At 41.9% G+C, this 26,414-nt stretch overlaps 1 protein-coding gene across 4 annotated transcripts; it reads right to left on the bottom strand.

The window, feature by feature from the left end:
- Nucleotides 1-768: 768 nt before the first annotated feature.
- ip6k1 (inositol hexakisphosphate kinase 1) lies at nucleotides 769-24,772 on the bottom strand. 4 transcript variants are annotated; one of them, XM_028967201.1, is made up of 6 exons: nucleotides 24,297-24,772; nucleotides 14,994-15,408; nucleotides 8,977-9,178; nucleotides 4,954-5,135; nucleotides 3,385-3,560; nucleotides 2,496-3,062 (listed from the first exon to the last, which is right to left on the bottom strand). In XM_028967201.1, exons 2-6 carry the CDS (start codon nucleotides 15,223-15,225, stop codon nucleotides 2,496-2,498), a joined length of 1,359 nt encoding a protein of 452 aa, XP_028823034.1. In that variant the 5' UTR covers nucleotides 15,226-15,408; nucleotides 24,297-24,772. The 4 variants fall into 4 exon arrangements, with proteins under 4 accessions (XP_028823033.1, XP_028823034.1, XP_028823036.1 ...); XM_028967203.1 differs by having other exon boundaries at nucleotides 24,594-24,772; XM_028967202.1 differs by lacking the exon at nucleotides 24,297-24,772 and adding an exon at nucleotides 19,714-20,492.
- Nucleotides 24,773-26,414: the final 1,642 nt, after the last annotated feature.

Genomic DNA, 26,414 nt, shown 5'->3' with positions numbered 1-26,414 from the left:
GCTGTCTTGTTATGCATCACCTATATTGTACAGAGATATGAATCAGGCAAAAAAAAGGTGTAGTTCAGGTGTAATTCAGAAGTAACAGGGACAGTCCCCCTAGAGGCTTGCTCAGTGTCTTGCTCAGGGACACAGTGGTAAGTGGGGTCATTTGGAGTATATTCCAATATGTCTGTGTGTGTGCAATTCTCCATCCCACAAATTTTCCTGACCTTTGGGGATAATTTTTGGGATAATCAGGTTTGGAAAATGGAGGGACAGGATGAATGATTTACTGTACAGAGCAAGTAGTCAGGTGTGCAATAAAAATGGTTTCAAAAATCTAAATGGTTAATTAACAATTTACAAAATGCAAAGTGAGCAAACAGGAAAACCGAAACCAAACCATTATTTAATGTTACTAACCTTTGCCTTGAATGCAGCATCATATCTTACAGAAAAGACAGGAATTGTGTAGGATCACTGAATCTGTCTGGGATTACATGAAGAGACAGAAGGATTTGAAGAAGCCTACAGGCAAGAAGATCTGTGGTTAGTTCGCCAGCAAGGTTCCTTCAAACACAGTGTGCAAGCATATGTGGCGGTATTGATGAGGTCACACCAAATATGGATTTGATTTCTTTTTTAATCCACTGTATTTTGTTAATTGACAAACTATTGAATTTTATTTTTGAAACTATAGTCAGTTTATGGCATTTCTTCACACCTGCATAGTACCGTAAGTCACCAGCCTTTATTATGGACAAAAACAAAACACAAGCACTGCTCTTAAATAAATGATTTAATAGCTCACATTCAAAGTTGTCATAAAGATGTTATTATAACTTTTCTTAAAAAAATACCCATCCATGCAACAGCAACAAAAAAGATATTTGGGGTAATAATATTTCTCTACCAGTAAAATAGCTCACATCTATTGAAAGACAAAAAAAAGTCCAGTAAAGAGGTCTAGAACTCATGAACTCTTATTTCTCCTTCATCTACACTGTATGATAGTCTGCCATGTGTCCATAACATACAAATATACTCTTTTACAACCAACCCTTTAAAAAAACACCTCTTTACCTGACAAATACTGACTAAAGTTCACATCGGTGGCACTTGAAATGTCGCTTTCCCCAAGTCAAAACTGTGATGATGATACTTGCTTGACATCAGAATCTATTGCTAAACTTTATTTGGATTATACCAGACTAATGAAAGAATGGCAGTACAGGTTGGTAATAGCACAGACAGGAAACACTGTGTTGGAAACGGGCAACAGTTGACTCACAATAATTCAGTGTCACTACAGTATCATACTGTAAATTACAGAACCAGTCAAACTCTGTTTCCAAAAAACATATAAAAGACGATCATATCCCTTGTAGGTCTGGATGCAGGGCATGGTACCATGACCACACCACTGACACTCAGCTCTGTTGCCGCAGGCAGGAAATAAGACAATCACTTTTTAATACAATGACTGATGGTTACAGGGACTGATTGACCCACAGTGGTGGTCAGAAATACCAAAGCAAAGGCTTTTTTCTTCCCTTTTGCTACGAGTTGAAGTGCACTGGACAATTTCCCACTATGTAATACAATGACAACAAAGGTTCAATGAGAAAACAAAGTGAATTAAATAAAATGAAATCATACTTAATTTTTGACACCTTCTACAGTGCAAATGATTGTGGGGAGGGTTTTCTTTGGGAACACCACAAGATTGGACTGGTGGACGCACAGCAAGGTATAGCTTCATTGAACAGAAGAGCTGAGACTGGCCGACACAACAGCTTCAACCGTTACAGCAGCAACCATGTCTCTCAAGGACTGAGGAAACTAAGAGTAAAACAGCCACTGGCATATCACTAGGTGAAAAGGAGATGAAACACAACATGAGCAATCACTTTTATGTCAAACCATCACACAGTTGTATGAGTTTAATAGTTGCAGAGAGGAAAAGGGTTGGTAGTCTTTACACATTGAGAGGCGGAAGCTTTAAACTCCCCTTACAGTAAAGTTCTGAGAACACTCAAGACCATTATCTGATGGTCACATCTCTTCCATGCCAGACTATGAATACTGATGGGTTTGATATTTAATTAATTAACACTTATGTGCACCTCCAAATCTGTTATGTCCCAAACCCTTCCTGGAAAAGGTGAGGCACATCCATGTTCCTGCGTTGCCAAAACCCCACAGTATTGAGACAAGGCTCAGCCCTGCACCAGCCCTGAGTTGAGGCTCTGGCAGAAACTGTCCCCTGAACTTCTAATGTAATGGCTTGGTTGACCACATGGTGGCGCCACGGATAGTTGGAGGATGGCGGCGTGCCCTCCTGCTTCTGCTGCCAGTGTAAGGCTGTCAGAATCTTCCAGAGGCTGAGCCATGCTTCCCTGTTTCCTAACACAAGTTTGAAATGTGCTTATTATTGGGTCCTGTTCGTGAAGGTATGAAGCAAAAGACAGTTGTGAGAGAAAAAGTAAAGAAGTAAAGTTTGGTTGCTTCAGCTACTGGTTCTCCTCCATGATCGACTCCAGAATCTTGATGAGGCTTTCTAGTCCCAACACGTAGCCCCGGTCTGGGCCATCATGCACCGTTTGGTCATCCCGAAACCCTTTAAAGGTGCTGTGAGCAAAGTCTATCATCCGCACGTCCACGCTAGGTGCCTGTGGGGGCCGGGTGTCTGTGAGTGTGTGGGGGACGGTGGAAGTGGGCTGTTCCTGGGTGGGCACGGTGGCTTCTGCAGGAGGCTGGGACACTAGGGCTGCCTCTGGACCAGATAGCGCATCCTTCTCTGCAGAGAGGGTGTCCGTTTTGGGCCAGGAGTGGGGTTCCAGCCCCTTGCCCTCATAGATGATGAGAAGTGAGCTTGAGTAGAAGCGATAGGAGGCCTGGCGCTCCAACACGGCCTTCAGGCTGCGCAGCTTACTCAGGATGGGCTCGAACAGGTCCCGGCGCAGCTGGCTGCCATTGTGCATGAACTGGAAGAGTGCGTGGCGGAATCCCTCGATGGACAGGCCACGGCCATAGTACTTGTTCCGGCAAAGATAATGACCCGTGTCCGTCTGATACACCTGCACGGGCAGAGACATACAATATTATTGATTATTATTAGCATGTTTTGGATGATCTAAATGGAATACTGTATATTCTAATGAGAAAATATTGTGATTATATGACCACGTAATTGTAGTAGTAATTCAAGTGTAATAGTAGTTAAGTGTATTACGATGATCAGCTTTGGGGATGTATTTACTGGAGTTCTCCACAAAACTCTACACAACTTTAGTTATTATGCCACAAATTTAAGCATTATGCTGAATATTGTGAAGGTTTATTTTCCAGATTCAAGTAAAGTGCAAAAGGGTGAAAGCCGCGGTAATTATTCGGACTCGCCTGCATGCCGCACACCCGGACTCCCAGCGTAGCAGAGGTGCTCTGCTCACACTTCTTCATCTGACGCGCTGCCTTCTCCTCCGACGCGTCATCACCGTGCTGCCGGGTGCCCATCTTCAGGTCCAGGATGCAGGGGTAGCTGAAGTGGTGAACCACATTCTCCAACAGTAGGAATTCTGGGAGGTTATAGAGTCAAGGAAGCACTTTTCCCAAATGAAATGCTTTAGGACATTGGGGAAAATATGTCATGATAGTGTAGAATTGTAACTCCTAGGACTACCCTATTCATAAATTCCAAAAGTTTTTCTAGTCTTCCAAAACAAGGTATAAGAGTCCAGAAATATTACAGTTAAACCTAGTATTCTCTGTAGACATTTGCATATTTTATAGAATATACAATGCTGCACTGCCCTCAACCTAACAAGTTTGGATTGGTTAAGGTCATTTTTAAGAACCATAATAATCTAAAATTTCACAGTTAGACCAAATTAGCATGATATATAGCAAAATGTGATGCAATTGAAGGACAATATTTAGCTCCAATAAAACTGACTGCAGCTTACTTCCTGAAGACTGACAGCTGTCTGGGATCACCTATCCCAGATGCGGGTGTCTAAACGCTGCTCATAAGTTCAGCTAAGTAAACACATTTGCAAGTGAAGAATATTTTATTTATTTGTAAATGTACACCATGAATAGCAGCGTCACCTCACTGGCCATTTAAACGTACTGTTTTTCACTTGACTATGAAATGGATTTATGTCAAGGACACAATCGATTTACGCATTGACAATTTCTTTTATTCTGTAAGAAAGTGATTGAATTGAAATATATTTATATTTTTCACATTGAGGATAAAGTGTAACTGTATTGGCCAGTGAAGATCTGGTATCATTTTCTCAGTCATTATACCAGGCAAAGAAATGTGTCCAGTAAATGTGTTTTGATAAGCTTTATATTGGAAGAAATCAAGTCAGGGAAGGTCGCTTTACCACCAATTATTAGAGGAAAACTATCCATAAACGATATGGACAGCATGGCTAGGTTCGGCACTTTGGTGCAGTAGGTGGAAATTGTAATCATTGGCCTAGTGCAAGAAAATTTAAGAAAAAAAAAACTCAAATGTCAAATGCCAAAAACATCTCAGTTGGTCAAGCATATTGGTCTTCCTTTAAGATCCGTCTGATGTATCCCTTCATAAATTGGTAGTTTAATTTCCTTCAAAGTGCTTAACAGCAGCAGCACAAAGTCCAGTCCAAACAGGCATTATTAGCCAGTAATACATACTTCTGACAAGTACATGCTCTGTTTTTGTAGAAGCAGGTAATCCCATGGTGCTGCTGTGATGACAGGTATACGATCTGGTTATTATGTTATTACCTGTCAATGGGTGGATATATAGTAGGCAAAATGTATATAGCAATTTAACAACAAAATACTTAAGGAATTTTCTTCTTCCATCATTGGATCCAGTAATCAACCACATGTATACCAAACTTTCATCACACAGAAATATGTGATGTCGTTAACTTATGACTGAAGTGGGTAAGGTTATGTGAAACAGGATACTGTAGAGCTTCCTGTCTTTAGACTCAGAGCGCATGCGGCTCAGCTGCTGCTTGTGGCAGCGCAGGCTCCATGGGTTGTGGCTGATCTTCTCAGAGCTCAGCTCGCTGTTCCCATCTAGCATCTGGAATGGCACCTCCGAGTGTTTATGGAGTTCCAGCCTGGGGCTCTTCAGGTCCTGCAAACTGCATGAGGGGAAGAGGGAGAAAAACAATGGAATAAAAGATAAGTTTGGAAAAATCTTTTTTGAAAAGTTTTGCTACACTCCTGTCAGAATTAGGTTTTTATCTATTTTCGCCCTCGCACTAGTTGCAGCACAAGTGATGGTTAAAAGCAGAGGACACATTTTGTTGTGTGCACCGTGTGTTGTGCTGCTGTGTATCACAATGACAATTACTTCACTTTCACTTTAACAATCTCCACACCAACAGCAACACCTGGTGTTTTCAGGCATCTCGGAATCTGCGAAATTACTGTAAAAACATTCATCAAGACCCATCTGAAGCATCCACGCTCTTTGGTTCTGTCCACCTGGTTCAGAGATTTAAGATTCAGTCTGCTTATTGGGCATCATAGACTGTGTCACCACTGAAATTATTACAATTCAAATGGCTTTCACTGCCTTATGCATTGCTAAGAAAACTGTCTCCATGAACTGAAAAAATAATCTTAAAATCAACCAGTATATAGATCATTTTCTTGGACTTTGATACAGTACGTTCTGAGCACCTCAAACCCAATCCTACAGAAACACTGGATTCCCATCAAGGTTGCCATAATCAAGCTTTATTAGACTTGATGGTGGAACAGAGGGCTTCTTTAGCAGGCAGGGAGATGAATTCCCCTGCCTGTAGAGTGGATGTATAATCAGAGGTGGAGGATGGACTCAACCTGAGTGTCTATTGTTATATGTACTCTGTGAATTAATGCTGGGGTGGGTGTAGTTTTCCTCGGTGGTCTGGCCCGGAGGACCACTGCCATGGACCCCAGTCAAGTTGAGCCCAATCTCCCTGCCCCGGGTGGATTTTGGGGAATGGGTGTGCCTATGGGGGACAGAAGGAGAGCTGGCTTTTCGGGAGGTGCTTTCCTCCCAGTCCCCTCCTGCTCAGTCATACCAGCTCACACGTAGGTCCTTGAGGTGCAGGTGCATCGGGGAGGTATTCCTCTTCTGTCTCTACGTGGCCACCTGAAGTCATCGCAACTTAACATTCTCATTACTGACCCTGTCATTATACATACATATACACCTTGGGGGTGGGCACACTGAATGGCATCCAGGTGGCAGTCTGTTCATTCAGACTTTCCTCTGGTACCAGTGCCCACTTCTCCATTTTAATTGCACTTTGACATTGAGGGTTCTTGGGAGGGGCCAAGTTCACACCAACTGCAGTTTGGCAGAGGGTTGTCAGCTCAATAACCCTCCATTGTTTTAAAAGTTTTTTGGAACAACAAACACACCAACACCACATTTGATCAGGCAAGGGGAAGCAGGGGGACTTTTCACACCCTGGTTGGGGGTCAGGGTCTGGGCTGATGGGCTTCCTTGCTGCTGCGGGGACCGGGCGGTCTTCTTGCCACCACCCCAGGGGTAGACTGCCCCTCTGGGAGATTAGAGTAAGTACGGGGAGTGTGAATGTATATAAAGCGTTTATTTTTGTGTATCTCCATGTTTGGTGTGAATGTGTGACTATCTGCATGTGTGTGTATGAGGGTGGGAACGCATGCTTTTGTTGGTTGGTGCCTGCTGGTCCTCCTGGCTCTGCTTGGCCCCTGGCAGGGAGTCTTTGTGTCACTGGGCCCAGGACCTAGTCTGCCCGGGCATGTCCAGCTGTCGGCGGAGCTGTCCCCCGGTGCTTCTGTATGGTGGCTGGTGACTGCCCTCTCCCTCCTCCATATGTTGACCTCCCCAACTTTTCTTTTTTTTCCCTCTCGCTCAGTCATAATTGAAACAAGTTAAATAAGAAAAATAAAAACATCATAATTTAAAGAAAGAAAAAAAAAGGCTGTTAATGACTACATCATAGATACACATACACACTTTCATGTATCAATTGTGTTACTGACAGGCCTAAATAAAACTGTGTATTGAACGAAATACGGTTGCAATGGGAAGAAATGGCACCACATACTATTGTGCAGCAGATTAAGGTGAATGAGTGGTTACTATTAAATTTCTTTAAAAATATATATATATTTTGAACAAAAGTCAGCAATATCCTGAAACCTAGAAAACCAATCAAGGTGAATTACAATCACATTGGCATATTGCAATGCTGACATCACTATTGCAAGACTACTTGACAAGGCCGAGATAGGAATTTTTGCTGTCTCAGAACTGGATTATGACTGAAATTGCTTTTGTCATTTAGATATTGGAAAATCTGTGTCAGATATGAGGACATATAGAAATGTATTTGAGTAAAAGTAACGTTTTCAGGATATTGTTTTCAGGATTGTGCGAATCAAGTTTTAAATGTCCATATTATGGATAATCCAGTTGTGGATTAAAGTTTACAACATGAATGGCAATGGCAATAAATAATTGATTTAAACTATTTTTTTATGGGCTGGAATGACAAGATTTAAAAAAAAAAAAAAAAAAAAAAAAAAAAAAAAAGTGTATAGGTTTCAAAAATCCACTCCGGGTCAAAACCACACCCGCCATTTTTAATAAGGGTCACTCTGTTAGATTAGTTAATATGTCCTGTAATTATTGTGAGGAATCTGGAGGTTTTAATAATATGAAGCTTTATCACTTGTACAATACGGTACAATCACAAATGAAAAGGACCGCTGATTGCTTGGACTTTGATTCCTTGGATAGTACGTTCTGAGCACCTCAAACCAGTTCCTGCAGAGACACTGGTTTCCCATCAATGTTGCCATAATGTTTATGCAAAACCATTATCATTATAAGCACAGCATTTTCAAAAGGAATGTACTTATGAAAGAAAAACAGATTCATTTGAAAAGAGAAATGAAGTTCTCGTCAGTGAATGAAGCTGGTAACTTGTCTGTGCAGCACTCATTAGGTTGATCAACACAGAGAACAATAAGAAAGTGTAGGAAGCTCAGTGAAGAGAATTGTAGGTCTACACACAACAGAAAGGAGCAATTTCTAAACATCTGGAGATTCCAATTATAAAAAATTAGAAGTCCAAGTTATTGGGAGGTGTTGTGAAAATAACAACAACATTTATTTCTTATATAGTCCATAATCACATTCAGTATGTCTCAATGGGCTTTGACAGACCCTACAGTTGACACCCCCCACACTTGACCCTCCTGCGCACAAGGAAAAACTCCACACAAAAAAAAACATTGGGAAGGGGTGATACAGAGGGACCCCCTTCCAGGGCAGAGTGAGCCTGCAAATGGTGTCAGTGCAGGGTTGGTGATTGTCCAATAAGAGATAAATGCCTACAGTTGAAGAGGTGGAGAAGTCCAAAGTGTAGTCCAGCGTCATGGTGCAAAATATGTGTACATTATGATGCTACTGGTCCATTTGAAGATCCCTGAAGCTTTAGTTGTTACGGTGGTGGTGGCTGTGGTGACCAGTTATAATGTTCAAGAACAACTGAGAAAGTCAAGTCTGACATGAACTGGAAGCCCAGGGTCATTGTTGACAGTTTTACAGTGATGTGGGTAGGGGGCGACATCCAAGAAAGAAGAATGTGCTTCATAACTGACACGTCTCATCACATCCCTACTGTTAACACTGTGTGACCAGGTAATGTAGATACCTGAAATGTGATCTCCCAAGTCAAGAGGAGTGGGGGGACAAATACAATCCATGAAAAAGTTGACTAAAACAAGGATTCCTATTAGACTGTAGACTAAATGGTCTGTAAGAAGCATGGGTCATCTTTTCAGTTGTTATGTGACTAGACTAATATGTTAGTGCCCCCTTTGTTTGAATATTTAAAATGTTCTGGTCCAGTGTGATTTGAAAAACAAATAAATAAAAGTTAAATAAATGAAAGCAAAGATCCTCCATCAGGAAAAGATGAACAAGCTCAAACTCACTTGTCAGCACTGTCACCATCATGGGTGGGCCGCTCCTCCTTGTGATCACTGCTGGAACGGTGGAGGCTGCGTCTGGAGTGCTTACGGCGTGGCTGGTCCCTTTCCCGCTCTTCCTGATCTATCCCCTCACTCTCCACGTACGGGTATGCCACTAGGTTGATGTAGCCATCCAAGTCGCCCTCAAAGCACACCAGCACCACACCTGTAGCGGGAAACAGAGGAACCCTCATACCAAACACAAATACAATCATCTGGCTACTACTGGCAAACAGTCTCATCAAATAGATCTCTGTGGCCACTATAACATGCTCTTTGTGTAAGACCTAATTGATCAGAGGACACTGCTACATGAATATCATAAAAAAAAAAATTAAAAAAAACAAACAAATAGACTTTAACTAAGTTGCAAAGGCTTTTGGTATTTGCCATCATATTCCCATCACCCTGAGTGAGCAGTGGGCAGCCATGACAGGCTCCCGGGAAGCAGTGTGTGGGGACGCTGCTTTGCTCAGTGCCACCTTGGCACCTTCTGATTACGGGGTCGCTTCCTTAACCACTAGGCCACCACTGCCCCTGCCCTATGCCCAGCTGTGAAAGAGTTATCAAGATAAATTTTGATTTTGATTTTATACATTTTTGTCTCTGAAAGATGTTTTAAAGATGTATTAAACAGAAGAAGGAAAGTAAGCATATTTAGATTGTCAATACGTTGATGCCTAAGAAATACATTGATTTCATGAATCATGTAGCTTAATGTTCTCCTGTAGGATAAATGGTTCAATGATACATTTATTATGAAATTTTTGTTTAATGAAACATGTTGTACAAATGCATATTGGAGTGGAAAATCCAAGTGTCTAACCTAAAAAAAAAAAGTGTCTTACCTAAAAGTCCCAAAAGGAATATATTGTGGGTATAGGTAAGAAATTATGAACTTTGTATAATGCTTTGTAAGTAGGACTGTGGGTTATTTGGTTTAAATGATCAGCATAATACTGTAGCAGACACCAAAATCTAATGAATGGAGACAGTCCTGCCATCATAGGAGCCTGTGCGTGTGTGTGCATGTTGGCAAATGACATTCCGTTTGTTTGTGCCAGAGGGTGAAGCTGGCTAACAGCGGGCTAATTCAGGAAAGGCTCACTCTGATCAGCATTAGGGATTTGGTTTTTGGCTGCACTCTACATAGGACTTAAAGGGCTGGAGCAATGCCAATCCAGTGTGATCCCTGCAACGCCCTTGTGGAGTGGAAGTAATTGGCACCCAGAATTCATAGATCCACAGGTGGGGATTCAGAGAGAATCTGGAGAATCTGGATGGCAAAGTCAAAACCTTGAACTTTCTCATGATCCACCAACAATTGCTGAACAATCAGCAAACATTATTATACACTCTCGTTACCATCACTGGGCTATATGGACCAAAGATCATACTGTTTAGAGTATCTTGAGGGAAAGCGTAAGGATTAAAGGGCCACACTGTGGTGGATATATGGCTGGATAGTACTTTTTTTAAGGATAAGCATTCAGCTGCAAAAATAAAAAAAATGGTTCAAGAACAGACTGAAAAAAGAACACTGAGTTTGAGGAGTATTTTGAATAAAATATATCTGAATGTATTTTGGGAGACAGGTGACAGTCATTTCCCCGTGGAACAACTCTCTGGCAACCTTCCGATTACGGGTCCGCTTCCTTACCCGCAAGGCCACCACTGCCCCATAAAGACGAGTTACCGAACTGCTGGCCATGGGTCACTACACTAAATGACCAGATGCTGCCAAAATATACAGCAACAGCAGGGAGGCAGACTCAGTTTAGCCATTTTCCTGCGTCCCATGAGGCTTTAATCAAACACACTCCCCAACCCCGTAACTATTTTTAGCCTTGTCGCCAGTTTACAAATGCTTCTACAGTTTGAGGTAGAAGCATATTACCATGGTGTCACACATCAACAATGCAAGGCCCGTGGGGGCAGTCCTATTTTTATCGCCCTTGGGGTTTGCTGCAGAGGGACAGGGGTTTTGTGCCTGTCTCTGTATGTGTACTTGTGTAGTTTCTAGTTGATGGGGGAAGATGGGCAGAGGGGTGTGCTTCATATAAAAGACACCAACTCAATCATAACTCAACCAGTGGGCAAAGGGGTTTCAGAGGTCAGCATGATATGCAACATTTAATGTATACTTGGGACAGTGGTGAGGTCTGCAGTAGGACTGACAGATGTGTTCAAGGTGGAGGTGGGTCTACACTAATGTTGTCAAAAATTGATTCTCAGATACTAAATGATACTAACATTTGGCATCAATTAGCACTGGTGTCGATAGTTAAATGCCAGGTTCACGGAAATCACTGGCAGAGTACAACAATTTTCAACTTGCAGTGGGCAGCCACTCTCCTGGCTACCCAGACGACCCCATGTTTACATGAAAATGTAAAAAGCATGAGCACGGTGCGTTTTGTTTTTTCTCTCTCTGTAGTATAGAATATCATCCTTACTATCTCTATGGAAATTTCATTATTGTGACAAGCCTAGTCTATACCAAGGATCAGCCCTTTCTTGTTTGTTATAGTGATGGACTATGATGTTTGCTTATGACAGTTACATTTACATTTACGGCATTTGGCAGATGCCCTTATCCAGAGCGACTTACAACGTGCTTTCAAGTTACCATTGATGAAGAGATCACTAGGACCCCAACTATGAATACAATCTTTTTATTCACTCTGTTGTAGATTCTGTACACAAGTTCGACAATAAGAAAAGTTAATCAAAATATTCTCTAAAGAGGAAGTTCTTGAGCTGTCGTGTGAAGGTGCTCAGTGACTGAGCTGTTCTGACCTCGAGGGGAAGTTCATTCCACCACCGAGGGGCCAAGACGGAGAAGAGTCTAGATGAATGTTTTCCTTTTACCTTCAGAGATGGAGGGACCAGGCGAGCAGTACTGGAGGCTCGGAGTATACGAGGTGCAGTGCGAGGTGTAATAAGGGCACTATACTATAACACTATACCCAAACTAACCAGGAATAAGACAGAAACTGACACTCAATATCAACATAGTAGCAATGATTTTATGAATTTCTTTAATACTAAAATTGTTATGAATAGAGATAAGATTTAAAGCATAACAAACAGCTCCGTCGATATTACTGAGAAAAATACTCTTCAAATAGCTGACATCGCTTCAACCTTCCTAAAAAGCATGAATTAATTCAGCTAATCTCATCGTCAAATCAATGTATTTGCGCATTGGATCCACTTCCTACAAGTTTCCTTAAACAAATAGCACCCAATCCTATCCTTAAAATTATAACTCGTTGCTTAGCACCGGCCACATACCAACATCGTTCAAGGTAGCAGTCATTAGACCCCTGATTAAAAAGCCTGATCTTGATCGCAGTCAGCTTTCAAATTATAGACCGATATCCAACCTTCTGTTTATATAAAAATCTTAGAAAAAGTCGTAGACCAGCAGCTGAGTGCATACCTAGACAGTAATAACATCCATGAAGTACATCAATTGTGATTTAGACCTCATCATAGCACTGAGACAGCGCTGGTTAAAATGGTTAATGACCTGCTGTTGGCCTCTGATCAGGTACGCATCTCGCTGCTTGTCCTGTTTGATCTGAGTGCAGCGTTTGACACTATTGATCACGCCATTCTCCTTGCCAGGTTAGAGAATGTTATCGGGATTAAGGGAATCTGACTATCAATTTGTGGACATCAATGGGGATTCATCTTCACATAGTAGAGTTTGGTGTTCCACAAAGTTCTGTCCTTGGTCTGTTGCTATTTTCCTTATACATGCTACCTTTAGGTCATGTCATTTGCAAACACAGCATTAGCTTTCATTGTTATGCTGACGACCCACAGTTGTATTTATCAGCAATGCCAGATCAGAGGCAGCAGCTGAACAGAACAGAATTTTCTGAAGGACAGTGAATGCTCACAAACTTTCCTCTGTTAAACCCTAAAAAGACAGAAGCTCTTTTACTTGGGCCTCAAGCAGCCAGAGGTAAGCTCTCTGACATCATAACTCTGGATAGACTTTCTATTTCACCAAGTACAGAAGTAAAGGATCTAGGAGTCCTCATTGATGCAAGTCTCTAATTCACCTTAAAATATTGCAAACATAAGACACATCATCTTAATGCAAGATGCAGAAAAGTGGGTCCATGCCTTTATTACATCAAGGTTAGATTACTGCAATGCATTACTGTCTGGATGCTCTAGTAGGTGCATGAGTAAACTCCAACTAGTACAGAATGCTGCAGCCAGAGTTCTAACTAGAACTAGGAAATTTGACCACATCACCCCAGTCTTACAATCACTGCACTGGTTACCCATCAAATTTAGGATTGACTACAAAATCCTACTTTTGACCTATAAAGCCCTAAATGGTCTCGCCCCGCAATACCCGAGTGAACTTTTAGTTATTTACGACCCGCCACGTCCCCTTCGATCAACGGGTGCGGGGTCACTACTGTTACCAAAGGTGCAGAAGGTCACAGCTGGGAGCAGATCCTTCTCATATAGAGCTCCGCAGTTGTGGAACGGCTTGCCAGTCAGTGTCCGGGACTCAGACACTGTCTCAGTCCCTGTTTTCTCTTCTGTTTAAAGTCCCAGACACAGTGTCAAGTCCACTTTATCACACAGTCCCCCTGTTAAGCACAGACAGTGTTAAATTCACCTTAGTTAGGCTGTCCTAGTTAGGGTACCGGGCCACTGTAGCACCAATATACCACTATAACCACATATTTCAGTATCAGTCGTACGATGCCACCGTCTGCGCTGCTTCTGTTTGTTTTCTCTGAGACACTGAATCAAGCGCACAGACTACTGGCAGACCCCAGTGAAGAGACCAGCAAATAAACCCTGGTTCCTGGCAACTGCTAAACGAAGAACCAGAGGATCACCACAGCCGCCACCACCACTGTAACATCTAAAGCTTCAGGGATCTTCAAATGGACCAGTAGCATGACACTGGACTCTGAAAACCTACTCTGAAAACCTACTCTGCACTGTCCAGTACCTCCAAACATGGACAGATACTCTATACTGCACTTTGGACTTCTCCACCTCTACAACTGTAGAACTTTTTCTCTTATTGGGGGTCCCTCTCTGTGTCACTCCTTCCCAAGGTTTCTTCCTTTCATTTTTCTCTCTCCTAGAGTTTTTTTGTGTGGAATCTTTCCTTGTGTGCAGAAGGGTCAACTGGAGGGTCTGTCAAACCCCATTGAGACAAACTGTATGTGATGTTGGGTTATATAAGAAATAAATTGTTGTTGACATTGTGCACTGTAGTAGGGTGCAGGTGGAAGAGACCACAAAGAGGGGGAGATTATATTCTATAGAGGAGAGAAATAAAGGTCAGAAAGACTGAGAGGAAGTACAGCAGGATGTACAGATACTCTCAATGGAAATAGAAGGCAGTGGTGGCCAAGGGGTTAAGGAAATAGACCTGTGACCAGTAGGTTGCCAGTTCAAGTCCCAAACCACCAAGATGCCACCGAGGTATCACTGAGCAAAGCACTGTCCCCAAACACTGCTCCCCGGGCGCCCCAGGCTAAAGAGAAGTTTGAACTCTTCTTAGTTCTACTTTTAAATTGGAGCTATAGAAATATATCATAAACCACCGGTATCGATATTGTAATTTTACTCATTTTCATTTGATTTTCTCTTTCCTTTTCATTTTAGAGCAGTCTGGAATAAGGGTGTTAATAAAGGCTTAACAAAAAGACTTGAGAACACTTCCAACCCCAGAACATCCCATAATTAAAGGCACTTGCACCCCTGCAGAGATTTTATGTAGATGTGACTAACAGAACCTCATCTCATGGCAGCCATAAAGTGTCCAATCTTTATGGCACAGTCACTACAGAAAACCATGGGATGCTCTATAAAGCAGCATTCATCACCTGCCTGGTTTCTCACATCACTTTTGAAAATGAATCAGATTAATTGATGTCCCAAATAAGCATACATTTACCCCCCAATGGAGGTCAGAAATGAGTTCTTACCTTTGTACTCCGGCGTGAACTCCTTCATCTCTGGCGGTAGGGACTCATAGAAGCGCTGCTCCCGGGTGATGAGGGGCTTGCAGACGGTGTGGTCATCATAACGCATCATACTAGTGTGACCACCCACCTGGTGCACAAAGGGCTCCAGCGGTACTCCGCCAGCCCGGGTGCTGCCCGGATGGCCCTGGTTGGCGCTGTGCTTGCCCACTTCCATGGTGTGCGGGACGCACATGGCGTTGGAGGGCCGTGTGGCACTGTGGGCATGGGCGCGCAGGCCGGGCGAGCAGGGAGGAGGCGGCTGAGAGCGCAGGCTGCGGCCAAGCGGGGGAGGAGCCAGCCCGACGGTCACGTCCACTGGAAGCCAGTCGATACCACCCCCCCAAGCAGCACTGTGGGGAAGATTTACCACAGCCACCTGCCGAGCAAATAGAAAGTTTAAGAAAATCATAAAAGGACCAATGGAACAAAGCAAAGTTTGTAGTCAAGAGCTGTCCACATCTCATTATCTTTCATTATCTCTCATTTTCACACATGGCAGTGGGTATATATCATCAGTCAGCAAGTGAACGTAAAGTCCTTAATGTGTCCTTGAAAAAATGGGCAAGTATAAACCACTGGAATTTATTAATAATAAAATAATATATACATACATATAGGTTTATTACACAATACATCTGCCAGTTCATTTGTTAACTACCGAGTACATGTTTGTCATTCATTGCCTAGCACTTCACAAAGATGCTGTACATGGGCACATTTTTCTAGCTCTGGTTTGTAAATTTTGCTAATAGGAAACATACCTAATGAGTCAAGCTTAAGCTGCAGTGTATTTTTCAGCATGTGCTAAATCAAAAAGATTTTTGCGTGTGAAGTTGTGCATGTTGTTGTGTGTGCTCCCCCAGTGCCTGTCATGCCTGCCCACTTCTCACTAAGGGTGATGGGATAAATGCAGAGGACACATTTTGTGTTTTGCAGACATTAACAAAATCTCTTTGACTTTACAATAAACTCTAAAGGGTCTGAAGAGAGTGTGTGAGTGACAACTCTCTACAAAACATGAATTAATCGTGATACTACGGTTGTGTATTGGCAAGGATTTCACGATACAATACGTATCACTACACATAGGTCATGATACTGTATATTGTGCAGTTCACTGAAAATGTAAAAATAGAACTGAAATTCAAGATGCTGTGTGTGATCTGGGTGGAATACATTACATTAAAAATTCAGCCAAAAACAACATAACTCAGAATTGAATTTAGACTTTATTGTGTTTGAATTTTAATAAACAGTAGCAGACACCAAAAACATTGAGATAAAAGGCATTAGACTGTAATTGAGGCAAAATGGATGGGAGTTTCTTTGCGGTCTCCAGCTTACCTTGTCATTGTGTTGCTAGGCTTCTGTAGAATAAATACAGGGCTCCTGCTAAAATGAACGCATAAATTGGTTGTGTTGCCTGAATAATTACCAGAAGCGTGAGAGCTTGCAAATTGTGTGTCCATATTGCCTGGTTTGTTGAACGGGCCACTATAATGACAGACGCTCTGCCTGTCATGTTTTGCGATTTCGCTCCGCCAGTAATTCAAATGTCCAGCTGTACAGTGCCATCTATAGGAGTGGAGGTTGTAGTTACCCACTGACTCTCAACTTTGAGAAGCCTCTCATTGCAGGCTGCAATACAGCCAGCCCCGCCCCATGGCCAGCACTGAATCCCCTGCCAGTGTCCTGGCATTTCATCTTACCTATTGAAATATCCTACCAATTATGGGGCAGTGGTTGGCCTACTGGGTAGAGAAAATAACCACACCGATATCATAATGATTCGCCACTGCCACGGAGCGTAAAATAAATTACACCGGCGCAGTAGTCTACAAAGAGGGAGTGATCCGATAATAGATGGTGACTAATTAAACAAAGCCTTGAGGCAAAGAATTCAAATAATTCCTTACTTGAATACTTGTTTCAGACCTAATCCATACTAATCCATACCAAAAGAAAATATCAACCTGGCAGTGGTCAGACAATCAGTGCACAAGAAGATGGAAAGTGAAACCTGTAGCAACCTGTCCTCAGTGTCATATCTCAATGACTACCGTCCCGTTGCACTTATACCCATGATGATTAAGACCTTCGAGTGGCTGGTCTTGAAACATAATCGCAGTGCTGCCCTCCACCTTCACTGGTATCACGATTCAATTACGATCATCAATGAATCATGGCTCATCCCATTAATTTTCTACATGGCCACATGATTTTTTCAAATGCAAGAGTTTCGTAATCGGATGCTTGGATTTGCTACAATGAGATGTGTTCAGTCCGTACATCCCTGATGCAACAAACGGCAGAAAACGGCTGGTTCAGACGTCCGTGGTGTCAGGTAAGCCCGCTTTGAGCCTGTCGCATGAAGATACGTCATGGAGCACAGCATTCAGCGTTCAATAAAGGACCACGGTGCAAGAACAAGGCTGCTGGCTGCAGCGTGAAACTGCACCCGGAGCAGTGCTGTACTCGGATCAGGAAATGTTATGTTCTGCACTGCATCAATGCAATATCGTCCATGTCTGCTTGTGATTAAATTAATTGTATAATCGATGCAACACCCCTAGCCTGGACCCACTGCAATTCGCTCCACGGACAATGCCATTGCCACCTCATCCTACATTGTACCCTCACCCACCTGGATAAAGAGGGCACATATGAACAAATGCTGTTCATAGACTTCAAATCAGCATTCCACACCATCAATCCCCAGCACCCGATGAAAAAGCTGAGCCTGCTGTGTCTGAACACTAGAGCTGCTACGAACATATATCTTAATAATTATTAATCAGAGAATCGGATAAAAAAAGCATTCATTTCAAACCATTTATTCAAAAACAGAACTAAAATCTTCAGAAAATGTTGTTCATCGAGCTGTTATAATAATAATAAAATAAAAATGGACTAACACAAAAAACACACACATGCATGCTTTACACCTGCCAAATCCTTTTTTTTTTTTAAACTGCCACCTGAGCTGCCAGAACAATAAATAATTTATTAAAAACAATACAAATCAGAAAAATTTAACAGGATTTGTTTGAATATCAGAACTTGTTCTCTACACTACCCTGCAGATGCACACACTGACACACGCTGCTTGGTGCCACATCAGGAAAGCGGCATTAGAAACGCTGTTCAGAGTGGTGCTTTAAAAAATCGTTTTTTTATTTTTGCTCACCTCTTCATAGTTACATGATTCCCTAAGGGCAGCAGCATAATGCACCCCAACACACCAAAATGTAAGCACATCAGAGTTCCAATATTCCAATATAGTTTGTCAGTCTGATGAATCAGGCTGAACTAGTTTGGTATAAAATTAGAAAACCCCTCAAGAGATTCAAAACAGACATTAGAACTTTTTTCGTGTGATAAATAGGTTTCCATGTCATACCAGGACTAGTCCTCCACTCACGGACAGGGAAAACACATTAGACTTGATTAATGCACATTTAGTACAGGCCCTTATCATACCTTTCACACACAAACACAGATTTCTGATCCTGTATCCATACTGAACAGCATAGATGAGCTAAACACATAATACTGATCAATTTATTATTTTGTATTATCACTTATAAGACAACGTTATTAAAATGGGTGCCAAAATATAATATTATTCAGAGATCATTGCCACAGAACTCCTGCTCTAGAGCAGCACACCTGCAACGTACGCGCACACACACACTTTTATTATGGAAAACCAAGTTATTGTCCCCCAGCCAGCGAGATGATATGTCACACCTACGAGGGGCTAGCTGTTGTATGTATGTGTGTGTGTATACACAAGTATGGACAGGGGATCTGTGGTTCAGTGATGTCAGCAGAGAGCTAATGATTGAAAGCTCTTCCTACAAACAACATTACATCGTTGGTAAAGTACAAGCCGCAAAAGAGATTTCAAGATCTGGACTCCTTACATCATCCAGCCAAGATTAAAGCATCTTTTAAGGCCAGACGCTTCTAGGAAGACAGGATCAGTGTGATATCTACCTGGCTTCACACTGGATGGAGTGGGATTCCTTATTGGCCCCTTTCACGTTATTTATACTTACTAAATATTCATCCTGAATTAAGTCAATTAAAGCTTTGTCTTTAAATCTTATTATTAATAATAATAATATTAATACTACTACTAATAATAATAATAATTCCCAAGAAAAAGTTTAGCTATTAAATAGTTTACTTGGTGTAACTGGCATGAGTGGCCCCAGACATGAGTTTTATCACCTCTTTGAAGTACCACTTTATGCTCAATACATGAATAAAATTATTATTAAAATAAAATAAAAAAAAAACAAAACCAACTAATAGATACCCCAACACAGATAATTTTATGGTCAGAAAAGCCCACACTACCAAACCGCCCAGACATATTTTATCATTCTCATGAGCATTCGATGAAAACTGAAACTAAGCTTCCTGACTGTCAACACTCCCCACTTTTGAATATTTTTTGGGGGAAAAACAGGGTGCAGGCTAGATATTCTTCACAGAAAGACAAGTAAAATTTCACAATTATTGCGTAGTGTTGTAGTATTGTTTTATAAATTGTACCAGTGCACTGCATATTTAAAATGTGTGCCTGGTTGTGCGTGAGTGAAATCAAAACTAAGCCATAAAATGATACAAGAGGATCTAATAAAATAAGAGGTCTGCAAGTCATGCAACTTACAGTCAACAAAGTCACATCCAGCTTCAACACTTCCCACCCCGTCCGTTCAGTGAAATTTGTCCATGGGACGTGTCCAACGATTCAGCATGCTGCCGAGTCCCACAGTCTAGCACCCAGTAAGGACAGACGACTCAAACAATGCATGTTTTTCAGGCAAAACCAATTCCACCAGTACTTCAAGCCACCACTTCAGCAAAATAAAAAGAGGGAGGGAGGGTGAATGAATGAAAGCGAGGTGACCCCACTAAGCTTCTCTGCACTAGTGAGAGCAGTGTTCATTTCAGAGGGACGGAGGATTACCCATGCTGCATTACAGGAGCTAATTTTAGCTGCCTGTCTCGCCAGGACTGGGCTCGCTGGATCAGGGATGCCATCGGAGTGGGCAGGGGGCGATGAGAGCCAATCAGAAAATGACATGGAGAGCTTACAGCCAGGATGCACGTCAGGTGACGATACCTAGGTGATTGGGACACACTGACGTTGTCACAAACATTGTTGACCTTGATGCAGACATGATGACAATCCCTGTGTCCTTCTGTCAGCCTACACATGATGAACTCCTGCTCAGATTGTCCCATTCCATTTAAAAAGACTGCATGCTCAGAAAAGTACAGAAGGGAGAAGAAACGCCATTTTATTTACTGGTGTAAACGCAGTTATTGCCAGCAAAGGTCAGCATGTTGTGAGTAAACAAGTCATACTACACCAGAACTAAAACCAGCAGCATGCTGGACAGCCACACGCACAAAGTCGTGGTGCTGAGATCCCAGCTCAAGCCCGCATACCACAGCCGATATGGCTTGAAGGAACCGACACCCAACGGTGACCTGGTGACTGTTATTCAGCCAGTGAATAACTCATCATGGGACACAGCCAGAGAGCATGAACCTGACAACTCACAAACCATTCAGAACCTGACCTGACCAACAATTTGCCCAGCTGGTGAGGATGAAATACAAATGCATCTAATAATGATCAATATGGGCTGAGAGGAACTGATCAAGCATTTTTTGGAAAATCAAGTCAAATCGATCACACACAATTCAAAATGCAGCTGCAAGAATTCTCACAAGAAAACAGAAGAACCCCATTCCAGTCAGTGACAGAATTGAGTTTCGGAAATAATTCAGAATACATCTCTGAAGCCACTGAGGGTGGGTGCTAGTTGACTGAGGAATGTAGTTCATGTATCGCATCATAAAGTCTTTAACTAGAACTAGACATGGAATGGCAGAGTTTCGCCACTATGCTGCACATTGTAGGATTCTGTCTGATTACAAGCCTGAACTCAAAACATTAACCAAGTACACATTTTTACTGGTAGATATCTTCTATTCATTTCATCATTTCTTCCCATCCTTTTATTAAAATGTACATTTAAAGCATTTACCAGACGGCCTTATCCAGGGCAACTAACAATCAGTAGTTACAGGGACAGTCCCCCTGGAGACACTCAGGGTTAAGTGTCTTGCTCAGGGACACAATGGTAGTGGGGTTTCACTAGGCTACTACCACCCTCTCAGTTTTATTGCCAATAATTATACTATTATTAAGCTTACTTGATAATGGTCCTGATCCTGTTCCAGATCCAGTCCTCTTTTTCGTATAAGAAGAAGATCCTTGAACCTTTACAGTCTGGTTTTAAAGGCCTCCACTGCATGGAGACAGCCTTGTTGAAGGTTTAGAATGATCTTTTATTAGCTGCTGACTCTGGGGATTATGCAATCCTCGTACTACTGGACCTTACAGCAGCATTTGTTATGGTCGACCACAGTACAATCATTTCCTGACTGGAGCGTTGTGTGGGTATTAAAGGGAATGCACTAGAACGGTTTAGATCCTACCTCTCTGACAGACATTTTTCGGTCAGCATTGGTGACTATACATCCTCCTGGGCACCTGTTCACTATGGGGAGCCCCAGGGCTCTGTACCTGGCCCTTTTCGGTTTTCTTTATAAAATGGTTCACTAGAAACCATTTTAAGAAAGTATGATATTTCATTCAATTTTTATGCCGATGAGTAGTTAAGTCAAGTTTTTATTATCTGAGAATAGCTCAAGTTAAACCTTTTTTAATGATTTTATGTAGGCCAAAAATCCTTTTATTACATTGTGGCTTGACTATTGCAATGCTCTCTATTTTGGTCTCCCACAGTCACTGTTATCACGGCTTCAGCTGGTCCAGAATGTTGCAGCGCGCTTGCTGACTGGTACTAAAAAGAGAGAACACATTACCCCACTTCTTGCGTCACTGCACTGGTTGCCAGTTCATTTTCAAATTCAATTTAAAATCTTATTGATGGTTCTTAAAGCCCTAAATGGACAGGCCCCACCCTTCATAACAGATCTTATTCATCTTCAGCCAATTCCCAGATCGTTAATATCAAGCAGCAATGCCCTCCTCCATGTCCCCCGATCTCGCCTTAAGTAGAAAGGTGACAGAGCCTTTGCAATTGGCTTATTTTACTTATTTATCCCTTTATGTTGCTTCTACCATCCATGTATTTTATTGTGTTCTTTTTATGTATATCTGTGTGTCCTTTTATGTCTGTACAGCACGTTGGTGAAGAGGAAATGCTGTTAAAGTGCTCTAAAGTTCTAAAGTTGATTTGACTTGACTTAGTATTAAACATATTGTAAAGCAGACAGGAAAACATGAGAAATTATTTGCAAGCCAATGCTCTGGAAAATTGCATGTCTAATGGTAATTGTGCAATTAAATTTAGATAATGGATATCTTTTCAAATTGTGGTATTGTGGTACAGTGTCAAAATACCCTGCATCACTAATGCATCACATGCAAGTGTTCATTTCACACCACACCTTTTCCCGGCTACTACATGGGGTTGACGTGCGAATGGTTTTGGTCCAAGTTTTGCAGGCGGAAACATCAATGCTCTATTTACAGCGTGACCCTGATACACTTAATACTGGAGACCGTGTGAAAAATAGCATCCTGTTAACCTCCTCCCGTAATGTTACAAATAAATACATATGATGGATTTTAGTCAAGTTCTATGACCTGGCCCTGCTTTCATTTCACTTTCATTTCCCTGTTCTAGTACAAATCCTGGTCTAACGTGAACTGGGAACAGTGTGAAAACATCAAAAGAAAGCACATGCATCCCACTGCATTTTACATTGTAAAGCACTTATAGAAGTCGATCTGGATAAGAGCATCTGCCAAATGCTGCAAATGTAAATATATTGCAGACGCTAGAGGACTAAAGCAGAGCTTCAGAACACATCACCTCCCTCCAGTATTTGTCACACTGGCTGCTGGTGAAAATGACCAGTTTACCAGTGAAGCTCTAAAAGGACTGAAAATGAGCTTTTACATGTATTTTTAATGTTGTAATTCTGCTAATACTTTTTCCACGGTCTGTGCTCAGTCTCCTGTATTTGAACACAGCATGGAGAAGTCAGACTAAACCCCCGAAACTAAACATCCATTTCTAAATATTTCAAGCGTTGGTATCTGCCCTGTGGCACTCATCTTGTTTCCTTGTTTCCATGTTTCCACTGGTATGTGAAAAAAGGGCTGGATTGTCTGTGGGCTTGTGTAAAATATGGGGTAAGGCTATTGCATGCAATACTCAGTATAGAGCAGCTGTCATGGCTTAAGACAAATGAAAATTAAATATGAAAACACCAAAACTAATGGCCTTCATGTACTCATGCAGCCAAGTGAAGTGTAACCTCACATACTGTGAAATTTGGTTGCATATGATTAGTCTTTTTCTGGCCATGCCTTTTGCTCCTGGCCGATATGACATGACATTAAGTGTTATGTTAGACAGCCAGTCAGCATCATGAAAGAACAAGGATCTATCGAAGTCTGATGTTCACAACATGTGTTTGGGGCTGGAAAATGGAACCCATTCACACAGAAGAAATCCAGATAGCAAGCAGTGAACCATGGTGATCGTGGGTTGGCCTGTTTTGCCACATCTGGGTCATGACAACTTGCAATCATTCATGTAACAACTAACTATTACTGACCAAGGCAAAAATAAAAAGTGAATACAATCAAAATATTGTGGAAGGACATGAAGTGAATATTTACTGGGGAAATCCACCAGTGTTCTGTACACCCCAGATACTGAAACCGAAGCCTCACAAATGTTTGCCACATACAGATACGTCATTTTGCAACACACTCCTCATAAGTAATAAAAGTATACATTTCACTATTTATTTATTAGGCAAAAATCTTTTTTGTCATATTCATACAGAAAATTAGACTTTTAAATAGCATTGTAGAAACTTCTACACTGACATTGAGATTTACTGTTTAGGTATCAGAGGTAAATAAAATATTTCACTCGAAAAAAAACAATCATCCACGTCCCCTCACACGTCATCATTTACATTCTATTGTTGCACTATGTGTATACCAGACAACGAGGTGACAATATGATCTGTAATTTCCTACCAGAACACCCATTATCGTTTTATACTCAGCAGTGTTCAGATGCATATAATGTCCGTAAACATGGAAATGAACATGTCGCTCCGAATGAATGATGACGACAGAACAGAAACTACGGTGACAGCTTGAGCTGGTTTCGCTGTGGGACTCACCGATTTGCAGACCCCTGGGTCCTCAGTTTGACTTTGTAACCCACGCGTGGACGCGTGTAGGAGACAGACAGAAAACGCGACCGCACAGTCCTGTGGTGCCGAGCGGACATTAAGCAGCGGAAATCTTCATCCCAAAATCGCGCTGGCATAGCACCAATAATAATAATAATAATATACAGCGCAGCATGAAAACACGAAGAAGGAGCGCGGAATTATTTCCCAACGTCACATATCCATCTATGCTAGCCAGCAGTCCGCTTTCACGCATATGCAGATCTGCTGTTTCCTATTACCTACCGATGGCAACGTAATCAGTTCTGTTGGCCTGCTGGCTGTTTGGTGTAAAATGTGGAAAACACAGGTTTGTGCAGGACGCAGCCTGTTTGTAACGCGTTATGTAGGCAGCGTCCCGCCGAGAGGCAGCTTGACCTAGCTAGCCAGCTAGCGCTGCAGTGACGTAGTTACTGTAGTTCCGACTGGAGCGGAAGTCGACGCACAAACTTCCGGTCTTCTTCTTCTTGTGCATAATGCAGAAACGACTCAACAGCACGGTAACGCCGCCCCTGGCACCAATCCTCTCGCAGTTACTGACAGACGTTACTGAGGATTTGCTAAGTAGTAATAATTAAAACTGCAAGCAGTGTTGAACGGGCCCTTGCCCCGTCATGCACCGCAAGATGATGCTATCCATAACTACATTACTTAAAATACACAAACATCAGACTACGTGTCCTGTCCCTAAGGCCTTGTCAGGGAGGTGTTTATTCCACCCTGACACCACCGCCCATGCTGTCAATCTGAGAGAGACAAAGCTGGCCCTGGATTTAAGGCCTCTACACCACTATATCTTGCAAGATAAAATGGAAAGGTCATTTTCCTGTGTACAATTTTTTAAACCAGGCATTGTGTGCAAGCATTTTTGACAAATTCCTGCCCCCTCTATGAATATTGTGGCCTGTTGACGGCGCCTAGATCCTGTCCCTGTTATTGCAGCCTGACTCGGTAACATCTCAGCAGAGGGCAGTGGCGATTTAGAGAAATGAGTATACCTCAGCTGGGAGAAACAGAGTGTAAAAAATGATTCTGCATTATATCAAAGTCAAAGTCAGCTTTATTGTCAATTCTGCCACATGTACAGAACATGCAGAGAATTGAAATTTCGTTACTCTCAGACCCATGGTGCTTACAAGTAACATTAAATACAAACAGTAACATTAAATACCAAGGTATAAATAAAATTTTAACACAATATACAAATAAGGGCACATGGTGGAGAGTGCAAACCATGAGAACAATGTGAACAATGTAGTGCAACAGAGCTTGTAAGTGTAAAAGTGACAAGTGAGGTAGAGGCAGACCAATGCTGCACAGAGTGACTGGGTGGGTGGGATCGGCTGCTATGCAGAGGGCTTTTTTGAAATAAGAATGTATACAATGTTTGCTACAGAAGCCGTTGTTTAGAGTTTTCCACAGAAAATTAAAAAGCCAGCAGAGCAGGGCTCTGAACTGTAACTGAATTGTAACGGTGCTGGTGCGTGAGCTCTCGATCATTAGAATGCGACCACTGCCAGCATTATCGCATGTGCTCATATTATCAAAGTTTCACATCACATGTGATTTTTAGATTTTATATAAACGTATAAAAACAAGAAGTATACCGTCACCAAACCCCACCCCTCAGAGGTGAAAATAAGAGGTCAAGTTAAAGCATCTTCACAGTCATACCGTCTAAGAAAGAAATAAGATTTCTTACACATAAACAAATAATGAACTTGTCTTAATGCTGAACAATTTTGGTGAGTTATGGTAAAGAGCTGGGCATAAAAGTTTGGGACTTGAGAAAACACATTCATGCATGGCCCGTCCACCTTACCGGCTACCGGAGGACCCAGCTCATTTTAGTTAAATGGTGTCAATTAGAAATGTGTTTGTCTTAATACCACACACATGTGTACAAGGTTTGGGGCATGTACATTTACATTTACAGCATTTATCAGACGCCCTTATTCAGAGCGACTTACAATCAGTATTTCTCATTCAATGCGTTTTTCTTTATTTTCAGGACCATTTACATTTGTAGATCCTCACTGAAGGCATCAAAACTATGAATGAACACAT

The sequence above is a fragment of the Denticeps clupeoides genome, unplaced genomic scaffold, assembly GCF_900700375.1.
Source record: "Denticeps clupeoides unplaced genomic scaffold, fDenClu1.1, whole genome shotgun sequence".
NCBI classification, from domain to species: domain Eukaryota; kingdom Metazoa; phylum Chordata; class Actinopteri; order Clupeiformes; family Denticipitidae; genus Denticeps; species Denticeps clupeoides.
The sequence above is the reverse complement of the archived record's forward strand: the minus strand, read 5'-3'. Positions and strand labels throughout refer to the sequence as shown.

What these genes read in the sequence shown, in the direction of transcription:
- ip6k1 (XM_028967200.1), bottom strand. Translation starts at nt 15,441, where the DNA reads ATGATTTTCTTAAACTTTCTATTTGCTCGGCAGGTGGCTGTGGTAAAT. An exon ending in GTTCACGCCGGAGTACAAAG is followed by an intron (nt 9,179 to 14,993) that starts GTAAGAACTCAT and finishes TTCCCGCTACAG; the next exon opens with GTGTGGTGCTGGTGTGCTTT. An exon ending in GATGGTGACAGTGCTGACAA is followed by an intron (nt 5,136 to 8,976) that starts GTGAGTTTGAGC and finishes CCCCTCATGCAG; the next exon opens with TTTGCAGGACCTGAAGAGCC.